This window comes from Lichenostomus cassidix, chromosome Z (genome assembly GCF_008360975.1).
Source record: "Lichenostomus cassidix isolate B80296 chromosome Z, HeHo_3.0, whole genome shotgun sequence".
Taxonomy (NCBI): domain Eukaryota; kingdom Metazoa; phylum Chordata; class Aves; order Passeriformes; family Meliphagidae; genus Lichenostomus; species Lichenostomus cassidix.
The window spans coordinates 18,959,273-18,978,903 of record NC_139511.1 but is presented as its reverse complement, the minus strand read 5'-3'; the positions used below and the strand labels follow the sequence as shown (position 1 = coordinate 18,978,903).

The window sequence follows — 19,631 nt, the reverse complement described above, 5'->3', positions numbered from 1 at the left end:
CATCCATATTTCCTTTTGATAACAGAAAAATTACATCTACCAAAAATCATGAAGCTAGTGTTGTCAATAATAAAAATACAATCCTTTATTTACTCATTAATTATGATAAACAACAGAGTATAGCTGGACAAGTACCTTTTTCTATTAGTCAGATTATTAGAAATACTATTTCCATATTAAATTAGGTAAACACTCAAAACAGTCTGCATGTTCACATTCCCAGACATGGAGCCAATAAAGGCTCAGAATACTTTTGTGCACTTCCCTTGCATTAGAACAGACTACCTTTTAAAAAGTTAGCTCAAAAGACACAAACTATGCAATCAAAACACCCAATGCAAAAAACCCCAAATTAAGCTACTGCTAAAGGTTAACATAAAACAGTTCAAAAAGAGTTGCAATATGATCAGTTTTAGTCAGTGTTTGAAAGTCCTATCACAGGCTATCATCCACCTCAAACTTGCATTAAGACAAAATTAATAGTCTTTGATCTCAAGATATCTATCTAAAAGCAGATCTAAAAGACTTGCTAGGAAGAGCCAAAACAACCCAAATGTATGTTAAAGACCTCAGGCAGAGAGCCTGAGAGAACTGTCATACGGCAATGTTGCCAAAAAGTATTCTGAATTACAGATTTACAAGAATTAAGGAGTTTGCATAGGTCATGCATAATGGACATCCTGCATTCTGATGTGATGGCTGTTGTTAAAAGGAGAACATCCACAGATATGATGTGCTGTAATAATCAACCTCCATTTCTGTAAAATTCTGACTTAGAAGATATTTATGGTTTTCCTTTAACAATAATAAAATTAGATTCACATTACAATATTCATTTTGATTCCAGTAGATTCACTTTACAATATATATTTTGATTCCAGTATCAACCACAAAATCTTGAAAAAAACACCTGAAAACTAAACCATCATACCTAAGATCTATACAAACATATAGAGATTCATATAGATCCTAAAATCCACACATCCGTAGCTTTAAGAGAAACCCTTTACATTAGAACAGATAGTTAAATAAATTTCTATCCTAACAACCTAAACATCAGCCTGACCCAAAAATGCCAAGAATAATTTTGTCACATTTGCAAGGAAAAAGTTTCTTCAGGCATTTTGCATCTCAGACTAGCATTTGCCCTCTCTAATTCTCTAACTACCTCACTTACTGTTACATTCTCTAATAATTCCACCCCCAAGAGCAAAAAGCTTATATAAACTTAAACTGATCAACTTCTTATTAATAATCATTAATTAATCAGTATTAATTTATTTTCCATATTTTGTTCAGAGGGTTTCAAAGACAAACTAAGATTAGCATTCCAAAACGCTCAGGTTGTAGTGTCCAGAGCAAGTGCTACCCCCTGAAATTTTCCACAAGCTTCCACAATGATACAGCCACTCAATCCTCGTTCTCACTGAGCTGCACGCGGCCAAAAACAATAATGGCAATTACTGTGTTGAAGAATTCCCCAAACGACCACAGTAATCATCCAGACATCAAACAAATGTCTGTGGTAGTCCCAAACTGTGCTATTAGAAATCTGATGCACAGGGTCGCCTTACTCAGTTGGAGGGCACTACAGTCATTCCTAATGACAGAGACAATGGGATTGCAAGCACCCTCAGCAAATTCCCTGAAAATATCAGGCTGTGTGGGGCAGGTGACATGCTGGAGGGAAGAGATGCCATCCAGAGGGACCTTGCCAGGCTGGAGAGGTGGGATCGTGTGAACATATCTACTTTGACAAGGCCAAGGGCAAGGTCCTGCACCTGGGTCAGGCAAATCAATACTGACTATCAATACAGACTAGGGAAATTAACAGAATGAGAGCAGCCCTGTGGACATGGATTCAGAGGTACTGGTGAACAAAAAACTGCTCATGAGCTGGCAGCAGATGTTTGTAGTCCAGAGAGCCAGCCCTGTCCTGGACTGCTTCAAAAGAAGGGTCGCCAGTAGGGTGACTGGGGTGATTTTCCCTGCCCTAATGAGACACCACCTGGAGTACCACATCCAGTGTTACCATGAAGACAAGGACATGTTGGGGCCAAAGAAGGGACACAAAAATGGTCAAAGCTGGAGTACTTCTCCTATGAAGACACATGGAGAGCGCTGAGATTGTACAATACTTTGCTTGACAAACCTTTGCTTGACAAACTTTACTTGACACACTGAATCTGTGTGTCAGTACTGATTAAGAAGGTCTAAGAAAAAATTTCATCCTTTCAAGAACGACCTGGAAATGCATTGATCAGTCTGGTCAATAAGCAAATTCCTAGCCATTCACTGCTTAGTACTTCAGCACTCTGCAAACACATCCAGTTTCCTGATAGCAAACAATACCAACTTGCAGACTCAAAATTACCTCACAGGTCTACTTAAGAAATTAAGAAATTCTGAAGCTTAGTAAGCCTTACAGTGTGATATGTTCACACGTGTTAATTTACAATTCAAGGACAATTTGTCATGTCAGAATTGGTATCATGCAGTCAAGATGACCTTGCAATTTTACAGAAATAATGCTCAGTAAATTCAAAAAACAACTTCTAGTTAACAGCAGCCGAGCAGAGAAATCCAGGTAGATTTCTATCCAGGTGCCAGAGACACAGAGAAGAATATTTCCTCATTTGCTTTTGTGTTCCTTCACCACCACTGCAAGAGTTTATCACTCAAACTCTAAAAAGCTGAAACAGGGAGTGGCTGGGGTTTCATCAGCAGAGTTCACATGTAAGCACAAACTGGTTTCCATCGGAGGTCTTGCCTCAAGATGGGCACCAGAACGTAACCAAAGTGCTCATCAACTCATAAGGCTTGTCATAATGTGCAGAAAGCTGACAATATCTGCCCACAAGGACAGGCTTAAAGAAACAAAAAAGGTACAAAATCTCTCTTATATGAGCAAATATTTATTCAGACATAGCTCCTGCTGAATTGGTCAGTAATTTATTCTGACTGTGATATCCCAATGGATGATTACTTAGTTATTTCTTTTTCACTCTGACAGAAAAATTAAGAAAAAGCACTGTTAAAATTACTTAAAGCCCAATTTTGCCTGAAATACAACATCTCTGATGCGGACCTACAGACAAAAAACAAAAGCTAAGAATTCAAGAAAGTAAACCCTGTCCAAGAGAGGCTTCATGCACTACTTGAAACAGATGACATGTTTCTAGATGATCTGAAAGTGATTCTTGCGGAAGCACTCACCTCCTGCCAGGCACTAACATGTCAAAGCATGTCCATGACATACCCAGTGGTACACAGCCACAGTGAATAAACTACTTTTGCTTCCAACTTAGTCACCTTTTAGTCCAATGCTTGCCATGTCCTCTATGTAGCCCTGAATCCACAGCCTTCTGTGCAGTCCTACCTATCTTCTACAACTATCTATCATATCTATGGTTGCTATTTCACATTTACTGTGCTGCTCAAAACAAGTAAAGACAGAAAGCAATTGGTCATTTCACTATTCTTTCTAGTGTATTTGCTTTAACTTGTAATTATCCACATTCCTGAGAAGGTACTTAATGTGACATTGTTGGAACATTATCAGAAACACTGCTCTACATACCTTCCCCTGTTGCATCGAACAGTCCACACATCCCACTTGAATGTTTCCATGTTTTGCTCCAGGGATTATCTGTAATCTTTCAAAGTCAGTGCCCAGTACCACAATATCACATCCTGATGCATATGCCTAAAGTATAAAAAAAAATAATTAACACTCCAAAGAAAACAAAAAAAAGCCCAAAAATAACGTAAAGCTTTGTCTTCTTACAGTGTAACAGTGAAGTATGAAAAAGTATAGTCCATGCATCCTATCCATGTCAAACACTATACAATCAGAAGAACAGAGGTATTTGCAGAGATCATACAGATGTCTACCATTTAAAACTGAGCAACAGAAGAGGCAAATTGCTCTCTCACCATGCTTACAAGTGCACCGTAAGACTTGTGAAATAAGCAAACAGTGGTTCATGATAGAAAAGGCAAAAAAAACCAACATGGAAATATAAAAACATCTAGGAGAAAAGTAATGCATAAAAACCAAAGTTGTTGGGATGTTGGAAAAGGTAATATATTTCTTAGACTGGAGACAGAGACTTTAAAATTTTTTCTCTTAATTTTTGAAATTTCTGAAAAGAAGAAATAGAATTGAGGAGCTAAAATTTTACTAAAACATTTAATAAGGACTTTGTACAGGAAAAATTCAAAAGGGTAAGAAAATGAAGCTTAGTTATACAAAAGCAAAACTGTCCTATCAGACTTGTTGAGTCTCCTGTTACTTGCATTAATTCTATTCACTCAAGTTTATACTGTCACTGAGTATGTTGATATATCCAACATGTTTCCAGAGCAAGTTCATTGAGTCTCAATGTCTGAGTCAAACTTTCTTCCTATCTTCTTAGAAGTTTTATAAGATACTGAATACAGATATAAATGGAGAAAAAGGTTAAACCCTGGAGAACTTGTGGAAACAACAGTAAGCAGAACCATCAAATTAGCGTAAGAAAGCAGGATAAAAGTCCTGGAATGAGGAATGCACACCTATTAAAATGTTAGTCAGAAAGACTGCAACAAAATTAGGACCACAAACAAGAGTGTTCTGTTGGAGAGCAAGGGAATGATAAAAGGGTTAAAAATACCATTTTAACTGACTAAAAGAGCAGAACAGTCACACAGAAACTGAAGATGGAAGATTTCCATACACTGACAAAAAGGATTATGCCTTAACACCAAATCTACTAATTCATAATATATTAAATAAAAACTGTTGACTTGAAAAAAGCAGAATAACTGAAGGCTAGATATATAAACTTCAAATCTGATGACCGTGTTTTCAGGTGTTTTACATGAAAGAGTACTTTTACCAAGACTTGTCTAGACTACCATACCATTACAAATTTTAAAATACATAAATAAAATAAAAAATACAGAGACTTTGGTCTAAACACATTTTTCCCCACAAAGGATTGTGTGATGCTTCAAAAAAGAGTCTTAGCCAGAAAACTGTGATCACCATTGGCAGCCAGTGTTCAGTTATTACACTGCAACCAGCAGAACACCAGGGACCACATCACAACTGAAAATACTATAATTCTGCAGATTAAATACAACAATATATTTATTTATGATCAGTTATTACTGGTAGGTTTTTGAGCCCCTTCCTGTCCAGCTCTCCCTTCAGCTTCAAGACATTCAAGCAGTGTAATTCATCTTGTCAAAAGAGCAGCATTTATTACTAACTGACATACTGAACTGCAGGTTCCAAAGCAATCTAACTGGAAATACATTCCAAAAGAGGAGACTAAGTAGTAATTTTTGTTCAAATGTTGAAGTAATTATTTTGATATTGTGATTGCATGAACTTCAGACCTGATCATCACAGAGCAGTTTTTTCTTCAGTTAAAAACTATCTCAACTGGTGATTCACCCGTTAAGTCCACAGTTCACCAGAAAAAGGTTATTCAGAAGAATCACAAGCAAGAGTTTTTCCCAAAGCCATTTTGCTGAATTTAGAGCTCTGTATTGAGGCAGTTTTAAGGAAAAGAAACACAAACAAAAAGAAGAGCTTCACTGTAAAGACGTTAACATAGAAACACAGACATAGTTTTATTAAAAATGCATTTAAGATTAAAGTGTCAAAGGCTGTATGAAGCCCACCTGCTGTGTATGCCTCTCTAGGCCTCATCAGCACTTCAAAGAATTACTATACTTCTCCCATCTGGTTCTCTAGCTTTACAGGCACGCCTGAAATACCAAGTGTCACACCACCACAGTCACAAGATAGAAGACAAAGAATGGCTTGGATTGGAAGGGACCTTAAAGATTGTCTTGTTCCAACTTCTTTGCAGTGGGCGGAAACATCTTTCACTAGACCACATTGCTCAGAGCTGCATTCAACCTGGGCTTGAACACTTCCAGGGATGAGGCATCCACAGCTTCTCTGGACAACTATTCCAATGCCTCATTACTCTCACAGTAAAGAATTTCAAACATCTAATCTAAACCTGCTCTCAGTCTGAAGCCATTCCCCCTTGTCCTGTCCTTGTCCTGTCATTCTCTATTCTTGTAAATAGTCTCTTTCTATCTTGTAGGCACACTTCAGGAACTGAAAATCCACAATATAGTAATCCCTAAGCCCTCTCTTTTCCAGGCTGAACTTCTTCTCTCAGCTTTTCCTCATAGGAGAGGTGCTCTATCCCTCTAATTATATTCATGGCTCCCCTCTGGACTCGCTCCAACATGTCCTTCCTGTGCTGGGACCCCAGAGCTGGATGCAGAGCTCCAGGTTAGGTCTCACCACAGCAGAGCAGAGGGGCAGAACTCTCCCTCGCCCTGCAGCCCACGCTGCTTTGGATGCAGCCCAGGGCACATTTGGCTTTCTAGGCTGCCAGTACACATGGCTGGGTCATGTACAGCTTCTCATCCACCAGCATCCCCAAATCCTTCTCCTTGGGGCTGCTTTCAATCCCTTCATCCCCAGCCTGTATTGACACTGGGGATTGCCCCAACTCACATGCAACACCTTGCACTTGGTCTTGTTAAACCTCATATTAACCTCTATACTTCCATCATAGTGAGCAAGGACCAACATATGAAGTAACACACATCATTAACAGAAAGAATGAAATTCATAAAATAATCATTTTAATGATTATTAAATTGAGCTCAATAACTCAATAGCATCAGTTTTAAGTCCTCAGTCCACTTGGCATTTTGCACTGAAAGAACTCTGTCAGTAGCTGTCAAACATTACACTGGAGACTTGAGGAACTGGTACACTCATCAGTGCATCAGGAGAAAAAGATTTAAAATGGTATCACTGAATATCCTGAGTTGGAAGGGACCCACAAACATCATCAGAGTCCCACTCCTGGCCCTACACAGGAAGCCCCAAGAATCACACTATGTGCCCAAGAGCTGTGTCAAAATACTTGAACTCTGTCAGGCTGTGCTCCCTGGGAGCCTATTCAGCACCCGATCATCCTCTGAGAGAACAACCTTTCCATAATATCGAACCTAAACTCGCCCTGGCACAACTTCAGGCCATTCCCTCGAGTCCTGTCACTGGTCACCAGAGAGAAGAGATCAGTCCTGTCCCTCCACTTTCCCTCATGAGGAAGATGTAGGTTGCTATGAGGTCTCCCCTCAGTCTCCGTAGCCAGGTTGTGACTGCTGACACAGTTTTCCTTCCACAACCTTTAATGTCTCTTTTCAATGCACTCTAATAGCTTTATATCATTCTTATATTGTGCTGCTCAAAGCTCAGAACCCAGGCTAGCTTCTGCTAATCTGGGCTGTGATTGACAAGAGTAGCTTAAAGAGGTATGAAAGCATCCCAGATTTGCTGTTTCCTGCAGATGTCCCCGTTACGAATATGAACCAAGAGCTATACCTCCTCCTCTCTTCTGCTATGTTTAAACTAGGATATTACTTTATGTTTAATAATGATTTCTTGCCCAACTTCATAAGCCATGACTTTTAAAGAAAAGTTTGTCTAACGGGGGATGAACTTTCTGATAAAAAGTTGGGGAGTATCTTCTCATCCTAGTAGTTCTTAGTTCTAACAACTAATTGTAAGTGCACTTGTAAGAAGGTGGAGGTGAGGTGAGTGCTCTCTGAAAAATCTTGGTTTTAGAAGAAAAATATAATCATTCCACCCTTATGTTCTGGTATTTCTCCACACTACCTGAAAAAGTTGGTATTGGGTGAAAAAAATAGAATTACTTCAGACATTAGTCTATTCAGACAGATTAGATCATACTTGGTCACACTGGTTCCCCAGTGCCCATAAGCTGCAGAACCACTGCCTCGCTCCTAAGCCCATAGTGCTGATCTGCTCTCAAAGAGGTAGAAAGGGAAAAAAATGCCTTTTCAAAGAGCTTCCAAATATAACTACAGCCAAGCAGAAGGATGATGACTTGGACGTTATTTTTGATGTTTAGTTAATGTTTGCCTGCAGAAGAACCACAATTTCAAAGACAAAAGGAAAGGGATGCAGAGGGTAGGGAAGTTACATATTGCAATGGAAAAAAGCATCATTTGAATAAGGTGGTGACTAAGTTTTCTGGAAAATAAAACTGCAACTGGCTCCCTTTTTACTTTGCCTACTGTTCCCATTATTCCTCACACTGACCAGACACTTTAGAAGTGAAGCTTGTGTATTCCCCTCCTTCTAAGATGTCCTTCCTTTGGTTCTTTGCTGTCCCCTCTGTATCTCATCCACGAGACTGTATCCGTGCAGAGATGTCAGATCCTCTTACACCCTCACTAGACCCCAGACTCCAGCTCTAAATGAGGTTCCTAAGCAGCAGTATCTTACCAAGACATTTCTCTAAATAATGTGCATAAAATTAACTGGTGGACTAATTTTACTCTAAGATTTTCTTATTTGCTGCCAAGGTATTTTAGTGCAGTATAACAGAAGACTGTACTCAGGAGTAAGAAATACCTTCCATGCCCTAACAGTGTCTCAGATACAACAAGAATGAATTCTGCATACTAGTCACTTCATTTAATTTTTATTGTGAGACTTGTCCACAATAGTTCACGTCATTCATCTTCATTTTAACAGGAGCTAGTAAGTGTGCATTTCATAAGCTCTATTAACTGTGAAAAAAGGTAATTCCAGTCTTCTCTTAAGCATAGGTCAAGAATTGATTTCAGCACAAGAGTTTCTTGCATATATACATATGTATATATATTACATATTATTTATGTACACTCGCCTGTATTACTTGACCCTTGGAAGAGAGAGGAAGGGAGAGGCAGTTTAAAATGCTGCCATGAAGTTGAATGAAGAAAGAATTCCTAAATATTTATTATTAATAATAATGATAATAATAATAATAGTAATAGTAATAAAAGGCCCTAAGATGAGTTTCTGAAGGAAGCAAAGTTTTTAAGTCTGATGAAGTTGGCAGGCCATAAAAGTCTTTCACCTTAAGAATGCCCTAGAACATTTACAAGAAAGTTGTCTTTGCACAATAAGACAAGCAGATACCGTGATATTATCATGTACTTGGAATGTTTATTAAACAAAGCTTTGTTCTTCTGTTACAGAAATAAACAAGATAGAACTAGTTCAAGCTGCAGGACCATGGATCTCACTTGCTGCTGACATAGCAAGCAAGCCTAAAAGTAGGGAGTGAAAAGTGTTCCAGGCGTGTGAAAAGAAATGTGATTTTGCATTGCAGTACTGGGTTTTCAAAGAAATTCTGCCCATTCTTTTAATCCAATGTCAGCTCTTATTTCTAAATTAGTATTCCTTTGAAGGACATAAACAGATATTGTGCCTTTAACAGTGCTTTAAAAGCATGGGGTTTTAACAGAAAATAGTATAGGCAATCATATGAACTATTCTGATTTCTTTCTAAACTGAAAGCCCGACATACACAACTCAAAATTCAAGACTGGTACTGGAAATTACTCTCAACAGAAGAAAAGCAAATGACCAGATGTCTTGGACTCTGACAAAGCACAGCACCTCTAACATAATTATTTCCCTTACACTCAACCTTCTTGCTATATTTCTTCTATGTACTGACATATAAAGTTTTTGCTATAGCTTCTGCTACAGCTACCTAAGGACTGACACATTACCTTGCACAACTTGTGCAAACTTTATTCAACCTAGGTCTCTTACATGAAGGGCACAAGTACACCCACCATAAATTGCCAGCTATTACCCATGGCTAAATGCAGCAGAATGTGTGTGCACACATGCATATTTATACAGTTTTATATATATATATATACACATATATATAAAAAACACATGCAAGAACATATGGGATGAACATACACTAGAAGGATAAGGCAGAACTCCATTAAAAGGCAAGATAAAAATTAAAGACAAATAAATCTATGAGGCAATAAATCTATGATACTGCAATAATAATTGCTGTATTTCTCTGCCCTTTACACAGAATAGTCAAAATCAAAACAGTGACCATGAACCACAAAAACCAAGATTCAAGCTATCTTGTGGAATTATTTTATTTTAGTATGGTCTCTCTCCATCCCCCCCCTTTTGCATCAGTACTTACAGTAGTCTAAGTATTCAACTTCAATATCTTATTTAAAATAATTGAATTCTTCTATTAGGGTGCTAAATTAAATTTTAAGAAATAATCTTTCATCATGCTTGGGAAAAAAACCCCAACTTTTTAATTTATCAAAAGTACTTGAACTATTATACTACAACTGTATTGCAGTAAATATAAGCACCAAATTGATTTGCCATGCACTTAGAATCATGTCTCACTGAAACAGCATTTTTCAATGATGTGTAAAGAAATTTTATAACTTTTTTAAGATTAATTCAGTTAAGAAACAATTAGTTCCTTATGTCCAGAGTAGCTTAACTGAAATATTCTTCTTAAAAATAAAAAAAATGAAGTGTCAAAAAGGTTTCCTTTCCTTTACTAAATCCCAAGCATGAAGCAGGTGAGGTGTAAATAGCGTAATTTCTTGACTAACTCTTATGATCACTCAATTTTCTGGACTACAGATATCCATGGAGTTCAAAGAACAAATATTAAGTATTTTCTACACAGATAAGTAACAGTACCATTGAGTCACAGAACCAACTTTTATTTGTCAAAAAACTTTGCAAAATTAAAAATCCCTTTTAATTGCAATTCAGATTCTTTAGAAAATTCAATGTGGTCTTTACCAAGCTATCAAACCCCACCCCACCCCAAATTTTCCAAGTGCTTTTCAACTTCAAATGTCAAGTTCACAGTTCTATCAATTGTACAGAGCAAGTCTCAAGTCCAGAATTAGTTTAATCACACACACAGAGGAAATCTGTCAAGGACATATTTTGGTTCCATTGAAATAATCCACATAAGTAATCCTTCTTTCACATATTTTTACCCCTACAAATAATTGCTCTTTTGTGATTTTTCATTATTAGTCTTGGGACTTGCACTTGTAAAATGGCTATTTCTCGCAGAGATTTTTTTCCCTCCTACCCTCTGGTACTTCAAAGGAAAAAAGCAATTATTGTAAAAAATTTACAGAATCGGAACTAAATAAGCAAAAAAAAAAGTGCATCAGTACTGGTTACCCAATAACTTAAATACAACTTCAGTAATAACTAGTTCAGAGGAATCCGATGTGATGAACTCCATGAGCTTTTTAAACTCTTACCCAAATATTTCAGACCTGAAATGAGCAAAAGAAAGCAAAGGATCTCTTTCACTGTGGACAAGTACAAGGAAAATAAAACAATCCAGTATCAGGAAAAGGACGCAAAGAATAAACAGGTAAAATGTGAGGGCCAGGTTCTCATTCATTTAGTGTGCCAGGCATTACTACCACCTGCCCTCAGTGGAGAAGGATGTTTCTTACAGTATCTTGATGCTTATGAGCCTTCTATATATAAATAAAAGATGGGCTAAAATCAGTGCTCTCTCCAAGGAAGCTCACACTCCACTTTACACATCACATCCTGAAAAAAACAAGGTCAGAACAACAAACCTGCATCCCATTAGAACAAATATCTAAAATACCTCCTTAAAACATAACTACACGTATTTTAAAAGGTGTACACAAGTCAGTGGATACAGGCTGTTTTACACTAATTTTGATCAAATTTTGCAGAGTTAAAGAGAAGAATCTTGGTATTTTTAACTTAAAACTGTAATATTTTAAAAACATTTCACTTTAAACATTGAGTGCTACCTATCAGAAAATATCCTGATGCATAATGTATATAAAAAAAAAAAAATACTACAGACCAAGTTCTCCTGTTGGAGAAAGACAACTTGCCCCTCCTGTACAGTCCACAACCCTGAAATATCAACTCCTATGAGTTCTCAGCCACAAAACCTGGAAGCATAGAAGTTTGACATCCTTGGTTTTTCGGTTTCTTTTCCATTTCTAAAATACAATACAACAGTATTTCTACTTATTAATGCTAATATCATAATTTCAGACAGGGGAAAACTATGGTCAAATTTCTTTTCTTGGATTTTCTTAGGGTTAAGTCTATCATTGCCAAAAAAGCAGAAATTAGCTTCAGTACCTTTCACTTCTTAATCCTTCCAAGCAATCTCATTAACTTAACACAGCATTACAGAATGAGTAACAACAACAAAAACAGCCCTGAAGCAGTCAAGGATACTTCTGTTAGCAGTTTGAAATCTGAGGAAAAGAAATACATTAATAACCTTCCAGGGAAAAGGATAATGAAAGGAAGATGAATGCAGCTATTGGAAATACTGTTATTACATTTATGTCAAAGAAACATTGTTACGCTATACTTATATGAAAATAGCTCCTCCAGAACAGACACCACAGCAATGAATATCAAAAACTACACTTCCCAATCATTCCTTTCTCCTCAATAAGAGATTCCTACTCCCCACTGGAGACCTCCTAAACTTTACGTAAGTTCGGCTGTAATAGGTAGAAGGTGATTCTAGTTACGTGAATGACTTGAATTATTTCCTTCAAAAATAGAATGTCATCAAAATGGCAATCTTATGAGAACATATTTTGAAAGCTTACTAGCATTTCACTGCAAAGCAAACCTCCTTGTCCCTTACTAAACGGCTTCCCACCACAGGTGGGTCTTTGACATTGCTGGGTATATAAAATTAGAGAGTTTGGCACAATTTGGTATCTGAACTCCCAATTGCTGTAGTTTAAGAAATATTCCAACATGAACTCATTTATCGGAAGCAAGGACATTTCTGGGCGCTGCAAACAGACTCCACAGAGCCAGCCTAACCCCGAGGAAGCAGCTCTTTGCTCCACTGCCCCACAGCGAAGCTGCAAGTAGCCGGACGAATTTAACTGCGCACGCCAGATGGGACAGCAAACAAGTTTTCATTCCTGCATTTTCACCCATCGTTCCCCATCATACTGGGAAGCACCATGCCGAAGCAGGGGGCAGCTATAAAAGGGAAGGTTAAAAATACCCCAGAGCGGTGCCCTGAGAAACTTCGCTACGTCTGATTTCATTCCTCTGCAGCCCCACGCGGAGGGAGGGTGGGAAGAGGAGCACAACACAAGTCTGTTTACAAAACAATAGCCAAAGGAAGGAAAATGCACGCTAATAATGAAGACTCTGGCCTTTACAACGCACTCAAGTGTCTTCTCTCCACTCTAAGAACAAACACCGACAGGGAGTTCTAACAAGCTCTGAAAACCTCAGCAACACCAGGGACGAGTATTCCAAGGTCTCCCTCAGCTGTGCCCAGAGAGCATTTCAACCACCTTCCAGGCTGCGAGGCAGCGCTAAACTCCGTTCCAGAGCGAGCCGCGCGTCCCGGCCGCGGTTTATGTAACCTTTTATCACGGCCACCATGTCCCCGCGCTCTCGGACCCGCTCCGGCACGTGCCCGCCGCCCCGCCGCCCCGCGCCCTGCCGGGGCCGCCCGGGCACCGCGGCCGCCGCTACGGACAACTTTTGCGCGTCGCCGCCCCCGCCGGGCCGGGCACCCGCGGGCCCCTCGGGCGGAGCCGCCGCCGCCGGACGGCGCTACCGGGGCGAGCCCCGAGCCCGGGGCCGCCCGCGGCCGCCGTGCCTGACGCAGCCGCTTTGGGCGCCGGGCCCTGCGGAGGCGCCGCGGCCGCGGCGGGGGACGCTCACCGTGAAGGGCTGGTCGCGCAGGCTGCCCACGGAGAAGCAGCTGTCCCCGGGGTTCACGGCGCCCGTCAGCACCTGGTGCAGGTTCATGGCGGAGGGCGCGGCCGCTCGGCCACCGCCGCTTGTCCCCCCGCGCCCGGCGGCGGCGGAGGCGGTGCTTCCCGGGGGCGGAGCGGGCGCCGCGCATGCCCGGCCCGGATCGGCCGCCGGCCCTGGGGCGGGCTGAGGGCTCCGGCCGCGCCGTGGGGAACTCGACTTTCCTGTTGAAATAACCTGACTTTCCTGTCAAAATAACGCTGGAAAACGCTGCCGCCGCGCCGGAGCCGGGCGGTGAGTGACGGAGCGGCCTCGAAAGCTGCGGAGCCGCTGCGCCTCCCGCCTGCCGGGGCCGCCGGCGGTTAACCCAAGCGCATCGCCTCCCAGCCCCAGTCTCACAGGCAGGGGCTCCGCCGCAGCCCTCCCACCGCGCAGTGACAGGAGGAAGCACGTGGGAACGGGAGCCTTGGGGCCCCCAGGCATTTTTGCCTGGATATCAGATTGCCTGTGGGCAGCAGGGCTTTTCACCGTCCTCACAGAATGAGGGGAAATGGGAGCCTTCTGGGACAGGCGCTGCAGCTCATGAGGGGGTTAGTGCAGGCCGGCCAGGCCCCAGCTCAGCAGGCAGTGCTGGCCGGAGGGCGGGAGGGACACTCTTCGGACCTGTCCTACCAGGGCAGCACCATTTCAGCGACTCTTCACCACCAAATGCACCGAAAGATGAGGTGTCTCTTTTAGTCTTCCATAAATTTCTCTTAGGAATTTTGGCATTGCAAGTGTTTTCTCTTGTAAACTGCTGGTCCCACATCAGTTTTTATTATTACATTATCCCTATATCAAATATTAGAGCCTCTCTCTGCCCAGTAAGCTCTTCCAAGAAATAATGCAAATTTAAAATAATTTCACGCTGCTAGGCATAACTTTGTGTACGATTTCCCAGGATACTTATATGGTGATACTATGTATCTGTAGATGACAATGCTTACTTTTCCAGTCTTTGCATAAGCAAGGTCAATCTCATACGCTTTTGGGCATGGTGTTTTACACATCATTTTAGTAAATATAAGCCTCACATCCTTTGAAAAGCATATTGACAAGCATGTCACCATAACACAATTTGCTGCTGATAATTCATGCATATTAAAGAAAGATTTCTCTTATTTTTAAAGTCTACTGCTATGAGAAAAAAATCCATCTGCTTTGGCACTCTGTGTATATAGATGATTCTCCAAAGAAAGTTATAAACTCCTATAACCTTAACCACTTTTGTCTGGCAAAAGATAAAAAACCTTATCAAGTTATCCTATCAATGAATAGCGATCTTACTCTTGCTGGGATTGCTGATCACTGATAAATTATCTTATTCTTCTGCCAGCTGCAGAATCTCAAAAATCAACCTTAGTGAATTTTTAAGGTAATAAAAATTCTGTTCATTGGGTTCTAGGTAAGAAAGTGAATTATGACTAAAAACAGTAAGAGGCCCTCATTTGCAATTTTCGGCACAACCAGCTACTTCAGGGCTCACTATTAACTGCTCCAACTTTGTTTGCAAGAAGCCTGGGACTTCTTCCTACAAGGACTGATCTGGAATATACTGGACAGAAGAGGTCAGAGGTGCTACAGATCTGTATTGGTTCCTCAAGCCTTATTCAATCCATAGGACTGAAAACATATAGGATTTGCAATATAACAAAAGAAAGAGCAGGCTGACAGCAGATGGCAATCCCAGACCCCTGTCTGAGGAGGGTGAAGAATTCAGGAAGGAGGGGGAACTCAGGACACCAACAAAAATAATAAAGGGTTTCACTCTGCACTTGACAACTGCTTTTTAATCTGTATCTATTTGCAACACAGTATGACATTTTATAACTGGAACACCCTAACATGCTGATACGCTAAGAAAATACAGAACTTCTCATTTCCTTTCTAAGTGGGTTTGACCTTTGTGGCTACTCAGATTAGTATGTTTGGCTTACTTCATAAAGGAAAGGTCATTAACTTGTGTCCACTGTGGATAGAGTGAGAGTCTATGCAGTGACCTGTCAGGCATATAAATCCATATCCTGGCTCCCATCCCCACAGGAATGGGGCACTACTTTCCCTCTCCCATATTTGCTGCCAGCAGTGCCCAGTAGCGCAGGAGCTTTCACACCTCACCTCACTGATGATCCCTGGCACTGCTGCTGTGCCTCTTCCACTTCTCCGCCTGGGGAATGGCAAGGACAGCCACTAGCCACATGTCCTGGTTTGACTGATGTCCCTTCTCAATTCTGCAATATCTCTAAATTGTCTGAGCTGCAGACAAATTATATATTGTACCTTTTATTATAATATCAAAGTGAATGCACTGTAGGACATTGGCATTTAAAAAAAAATTCAATACAGTTAAAGGTGTATTTATACAGTTAGGATTATCAAGTACCATCATAAACTCCTTTTCTTTGTTTTTCCCTCTAACCTCAGTAAATCTTTTGAAGAAAAATTAGTCTTTCTGGAGCTGCAGTTCTCACAAGCTCATGACTCTTGTCATTCACAATTGCTAATGGCTATGCTCACTCAGACCTTGACTTTGGCTTTTTTAAAGGGGCACTGTACAAAATAGTAGCAGTATCAGAAGATCAGGAAGGTCAGATAGGAAAGACTCTAATTTCCCAATATTTTAACGTACAGCGGCTGTGGCTGTTCTGAAAGTCTGACAGAACTGCACCATTTGTGCTTTCACAAAAGGTCTTAGAAGTGAACAATTTATTGCTTTTTGATTATTGACAAAAGTACTACTTTTTCAATAACAATGAGGCCCTTGAATGCTCCATAAAGCAATACCAAGTATATGTATGCACACTTTTCATTAGTAAATCCTGCATATATTTTCCTGACAGTATCCAAGGAAAGTTAAATGAGAATTTTAAATCATACTCTCATGAGTCTCTTCTAAATTCAAATTTGCACATCTGCACAGCAAATCCATATTAACAATATTCTTCAATGTAATGCAGTACAAAATTGATATATCTATGTAAATTACTTCACTTGCAGAATTACAATTACCTGCTTGGTGTTCTTTCTGTACAAGAAACCTCCATGAGTCACTCATTAACTGCAGTGAGGTCACTTATGTCAATGATATACAGGCAGCTTTGAAAGAAGTTGGCGTTTTAAGTGGCGTGTTTAGAGTTTGTCTATGGTACTAGGAAATGTTGTATTCTTCCTCTATTTCTTAATAATTAGATACAAGAAGGTAAGATACTTTTTTTTATATCTATATTATATGTTTCATATTAAAAAAACAATGCACTGCATCTGGGAATAACTGTACTACCTCATATACTGATTGACCTTGTCTTTGTTGTCCTTTATCTTTCTGCAGGGTTTCTTTGGCCTGTGAATACACAAAGGGAAAAGTTGGACTTTAGTGAGGTTGAGATTGAAAATTCCTTACTGACCTCCTCAAGATCTGTTGTTCTCCCTTTGTAAGAACACTGGGAATCACTTGAAGAGCTACTTGATTCTTCTCTTGAGCTTTTGTGACTTTTAACAGTACACTCAAAACACTATAGCATCTTGGGAAAATGTGAAATGCATAAATACATAAACACTGGCATTTAGTAGTGAGATTCTAAACAGGTGACCACTTTGTGAAACCTTTCTTTTCAAAAAGCTTGCTTTATTCACATCTTCAGTACTCTAAGTTTTATATTTTTTTCTTTTCTTTTTTTTTTTTTTGGTACTGTTTTCATTTGGTGAAAGACATTTTGTAACAACTGATGTTGCTGTCACATCTCCTGTACAGTGCAGTACATTGCCTTTCACTTCAGTGATCTGATATAACCTTTTTCTTGGTGAGGGAGATATACATTGACTGGTATCCTTTTTCACAAGATATTGGTAAAGATGTTTTCATTTATTAAATTCAGGTTATATTTGGCTTTTAATGACTCTTTGCTTCCAGCTGAGAGTATAACAAGTAGTTGATTCCAAGGTAAAATTCAACCATTATTAAATCCTTCAGGCTTGCAAATTAACAGTTAACAATTAACAGGCCTTAAAATTTCCATTCATATTCAGAGTTTTATATTCATTTTACATAACTGAGATTAAAGCTACTTTTAAAGAAAATCATGAAAGTGTTACTGAATAATACATTAACTGTCCACTCCTTCCCCGTGTATTTATAAACTATTCTGTGATCCCTAAAAGCTGAGGATTCTGAGCTGGACTTTATCTCTTGAGTGAGAGTCATGGTGGGCCCTGGAGGGTCCACCCATCATTTTCCAGCAGGCTGCTGCCAGGACACAGATATGCACTACAGCAGGGCTGGGAGAGCCAGGAGGGCTGCTCTGGCATGGAGCTGCTGTGCAAAATATCCGCTGGTAGACTCCAGAGTGCATGGCTGAGAGAGATCTTGTTTGGCATGTAGAAGTCCTGTCCTACTGCAAACAGTAAACAGTGATGATTTCCAGATGCATCAGTCCATTTTTGCATGTCATCAGTGCACAGGGTACTTTTGTGCCACAGTGCAATGGTCAGTATCCTGGAAATGACGGAGCCAGGCTTTCTCCACCCATACAAAGATGCTGTTTAGTTGGTCAGTTCTTTGTGTAGGCCTTGGAGGCTCCACCTAGCCTTGGAGAAGTTCTGCTGACAGCTCACCCGCCCGCATGGAACTCTGATCAGCCTGCTGATGTATAATCTGTTACTTGAAATGCACATGGGCAGCTGTTGAAACAGTCATTATGCAGTATTATCTACCAGAAGGTATTTGTCTTTTTTATGTAAATTCTAAATTATTCAGTAAGTCTATTTTTTTTTATATACTGCAAATTTCAGGTTGAGTATAGTAACATATACTGTTTTTTTCAGTTTACTGTGAAATGTTAAGTTATATGTAAATAAATATGTAGACTCCACATTCACATAATGAATTGTCATACTGCCAGTCTATTCCAAGAAAGAATATTCTTTTATAAGTTTTGAACCCTCTGTGGTATTTCACATGGCATCTGGTTTCCATATCATGCTTAAAAGGGTGACACCCTTTATATTTGTCCCTAAGAAACTTACCCAAGGAATAATGCAATCACTTTACTTTTCTTTTCATGTTTATATCAAGTGTTTGGATATGTGTGTTTCCAAATTCAGTATCAGCATATGTCCACAAATCTATTGCATACAGACATTAACAGCCTTTAAAATGGGGTGCTCAAGGTCTAACCTGAAGAAAAAAAAATGAAAGTGATCTTATGCTATTATTTCAACCTGTTACCTTTTTAAGGTTTTTAATGATTAGGTTTTAACCTCAGAGGAGGATGAGTGAGCTTTTGACAGAAGATAGGCTACTCCTTATACCTGACTTAAGCAGATGGCCATTCAAGGATTGGGAAAGAAAAACACAAAAGACCACTGTTCCTTTCAGTTGCAGTGGAACTAACAATTTTATCCTCAAATGCATACACCCCTTCTTATCTCACAGCCACTTCATGAGGTAGCCCTGTATTTTGTTCTTTTGCCAGAAGTTTCTGTAGTATACAGCTCACAAATTCTTTCTTCTTCTGTTTGCTACATTTCATAAGATAGTTCACGTTCATATGTACAAATGCAGGGTTTCTGAACTGTCAGGCATTCGTAAGATTAATATTACCTTTTTTATATTGCTTTTATTCCACAAGTAGGGAAGAGAAAGGAGGTTCAACCAAATGAAGGAGTGTTCATCTGTGAGTTAATGCACATTCCTTCCACCATTCAATGTCATATTCATAATGCTGTAGAAACATAAAATTTAACAAAGATGCTGAGACAAATTAAATTGTCTCTGCCTGTGGGTAGATCCTCTGTTGACTGCTATATGCTGAGTAGAAAATGGTGTCACAGTTACTGATTTTGAGTGGAAAAAACCACACACAAGTATTGAAAAAAGCTATAAAATTTGCTTCTTCTCATCATTTAATCACTTGTCATGTATTTATAGGCTAAAAAAGTATTT

At 39.7% G+C, this 19,631-nt stretch overlaps 1 protein-coding gene across 3 annotated transcripts in view; it reads right to left on the bottom strand.

Annotated features, from left to right (window-relative positions):
• DMXL1 (Dmx like 1) overlaps positions 1 to 13,749 on the bottom strand; it is a 75,452-nt gene extending 61,703 nt beyond the window's left edge. For all 3 annotated transcript variants that reach the window (XM_085043014.1, XM_085043013.1, XM_085043016.1), the window contains exons 1-2: positions 13,619 to 13,749; positions 3,581 to 3,706 (exon numbers count right to left, since the gene is read on the bottom strand). In XM_085043014.1, the coding sequence (XP_084899140.1) occupies positions 3,581 to 3,706; positions 13,619 to 13,705 (213 nt within the window). In that variant the 5' untranslated portion in view covers positions 13,706 to 13,749. The remainder of the gene's footprint in view (positions 1 to 3,580; positions 3,707 to 13,618) is intronic.
• Positions 13,750 to 19,631: the final 5,882 nt, after the last annotated feature.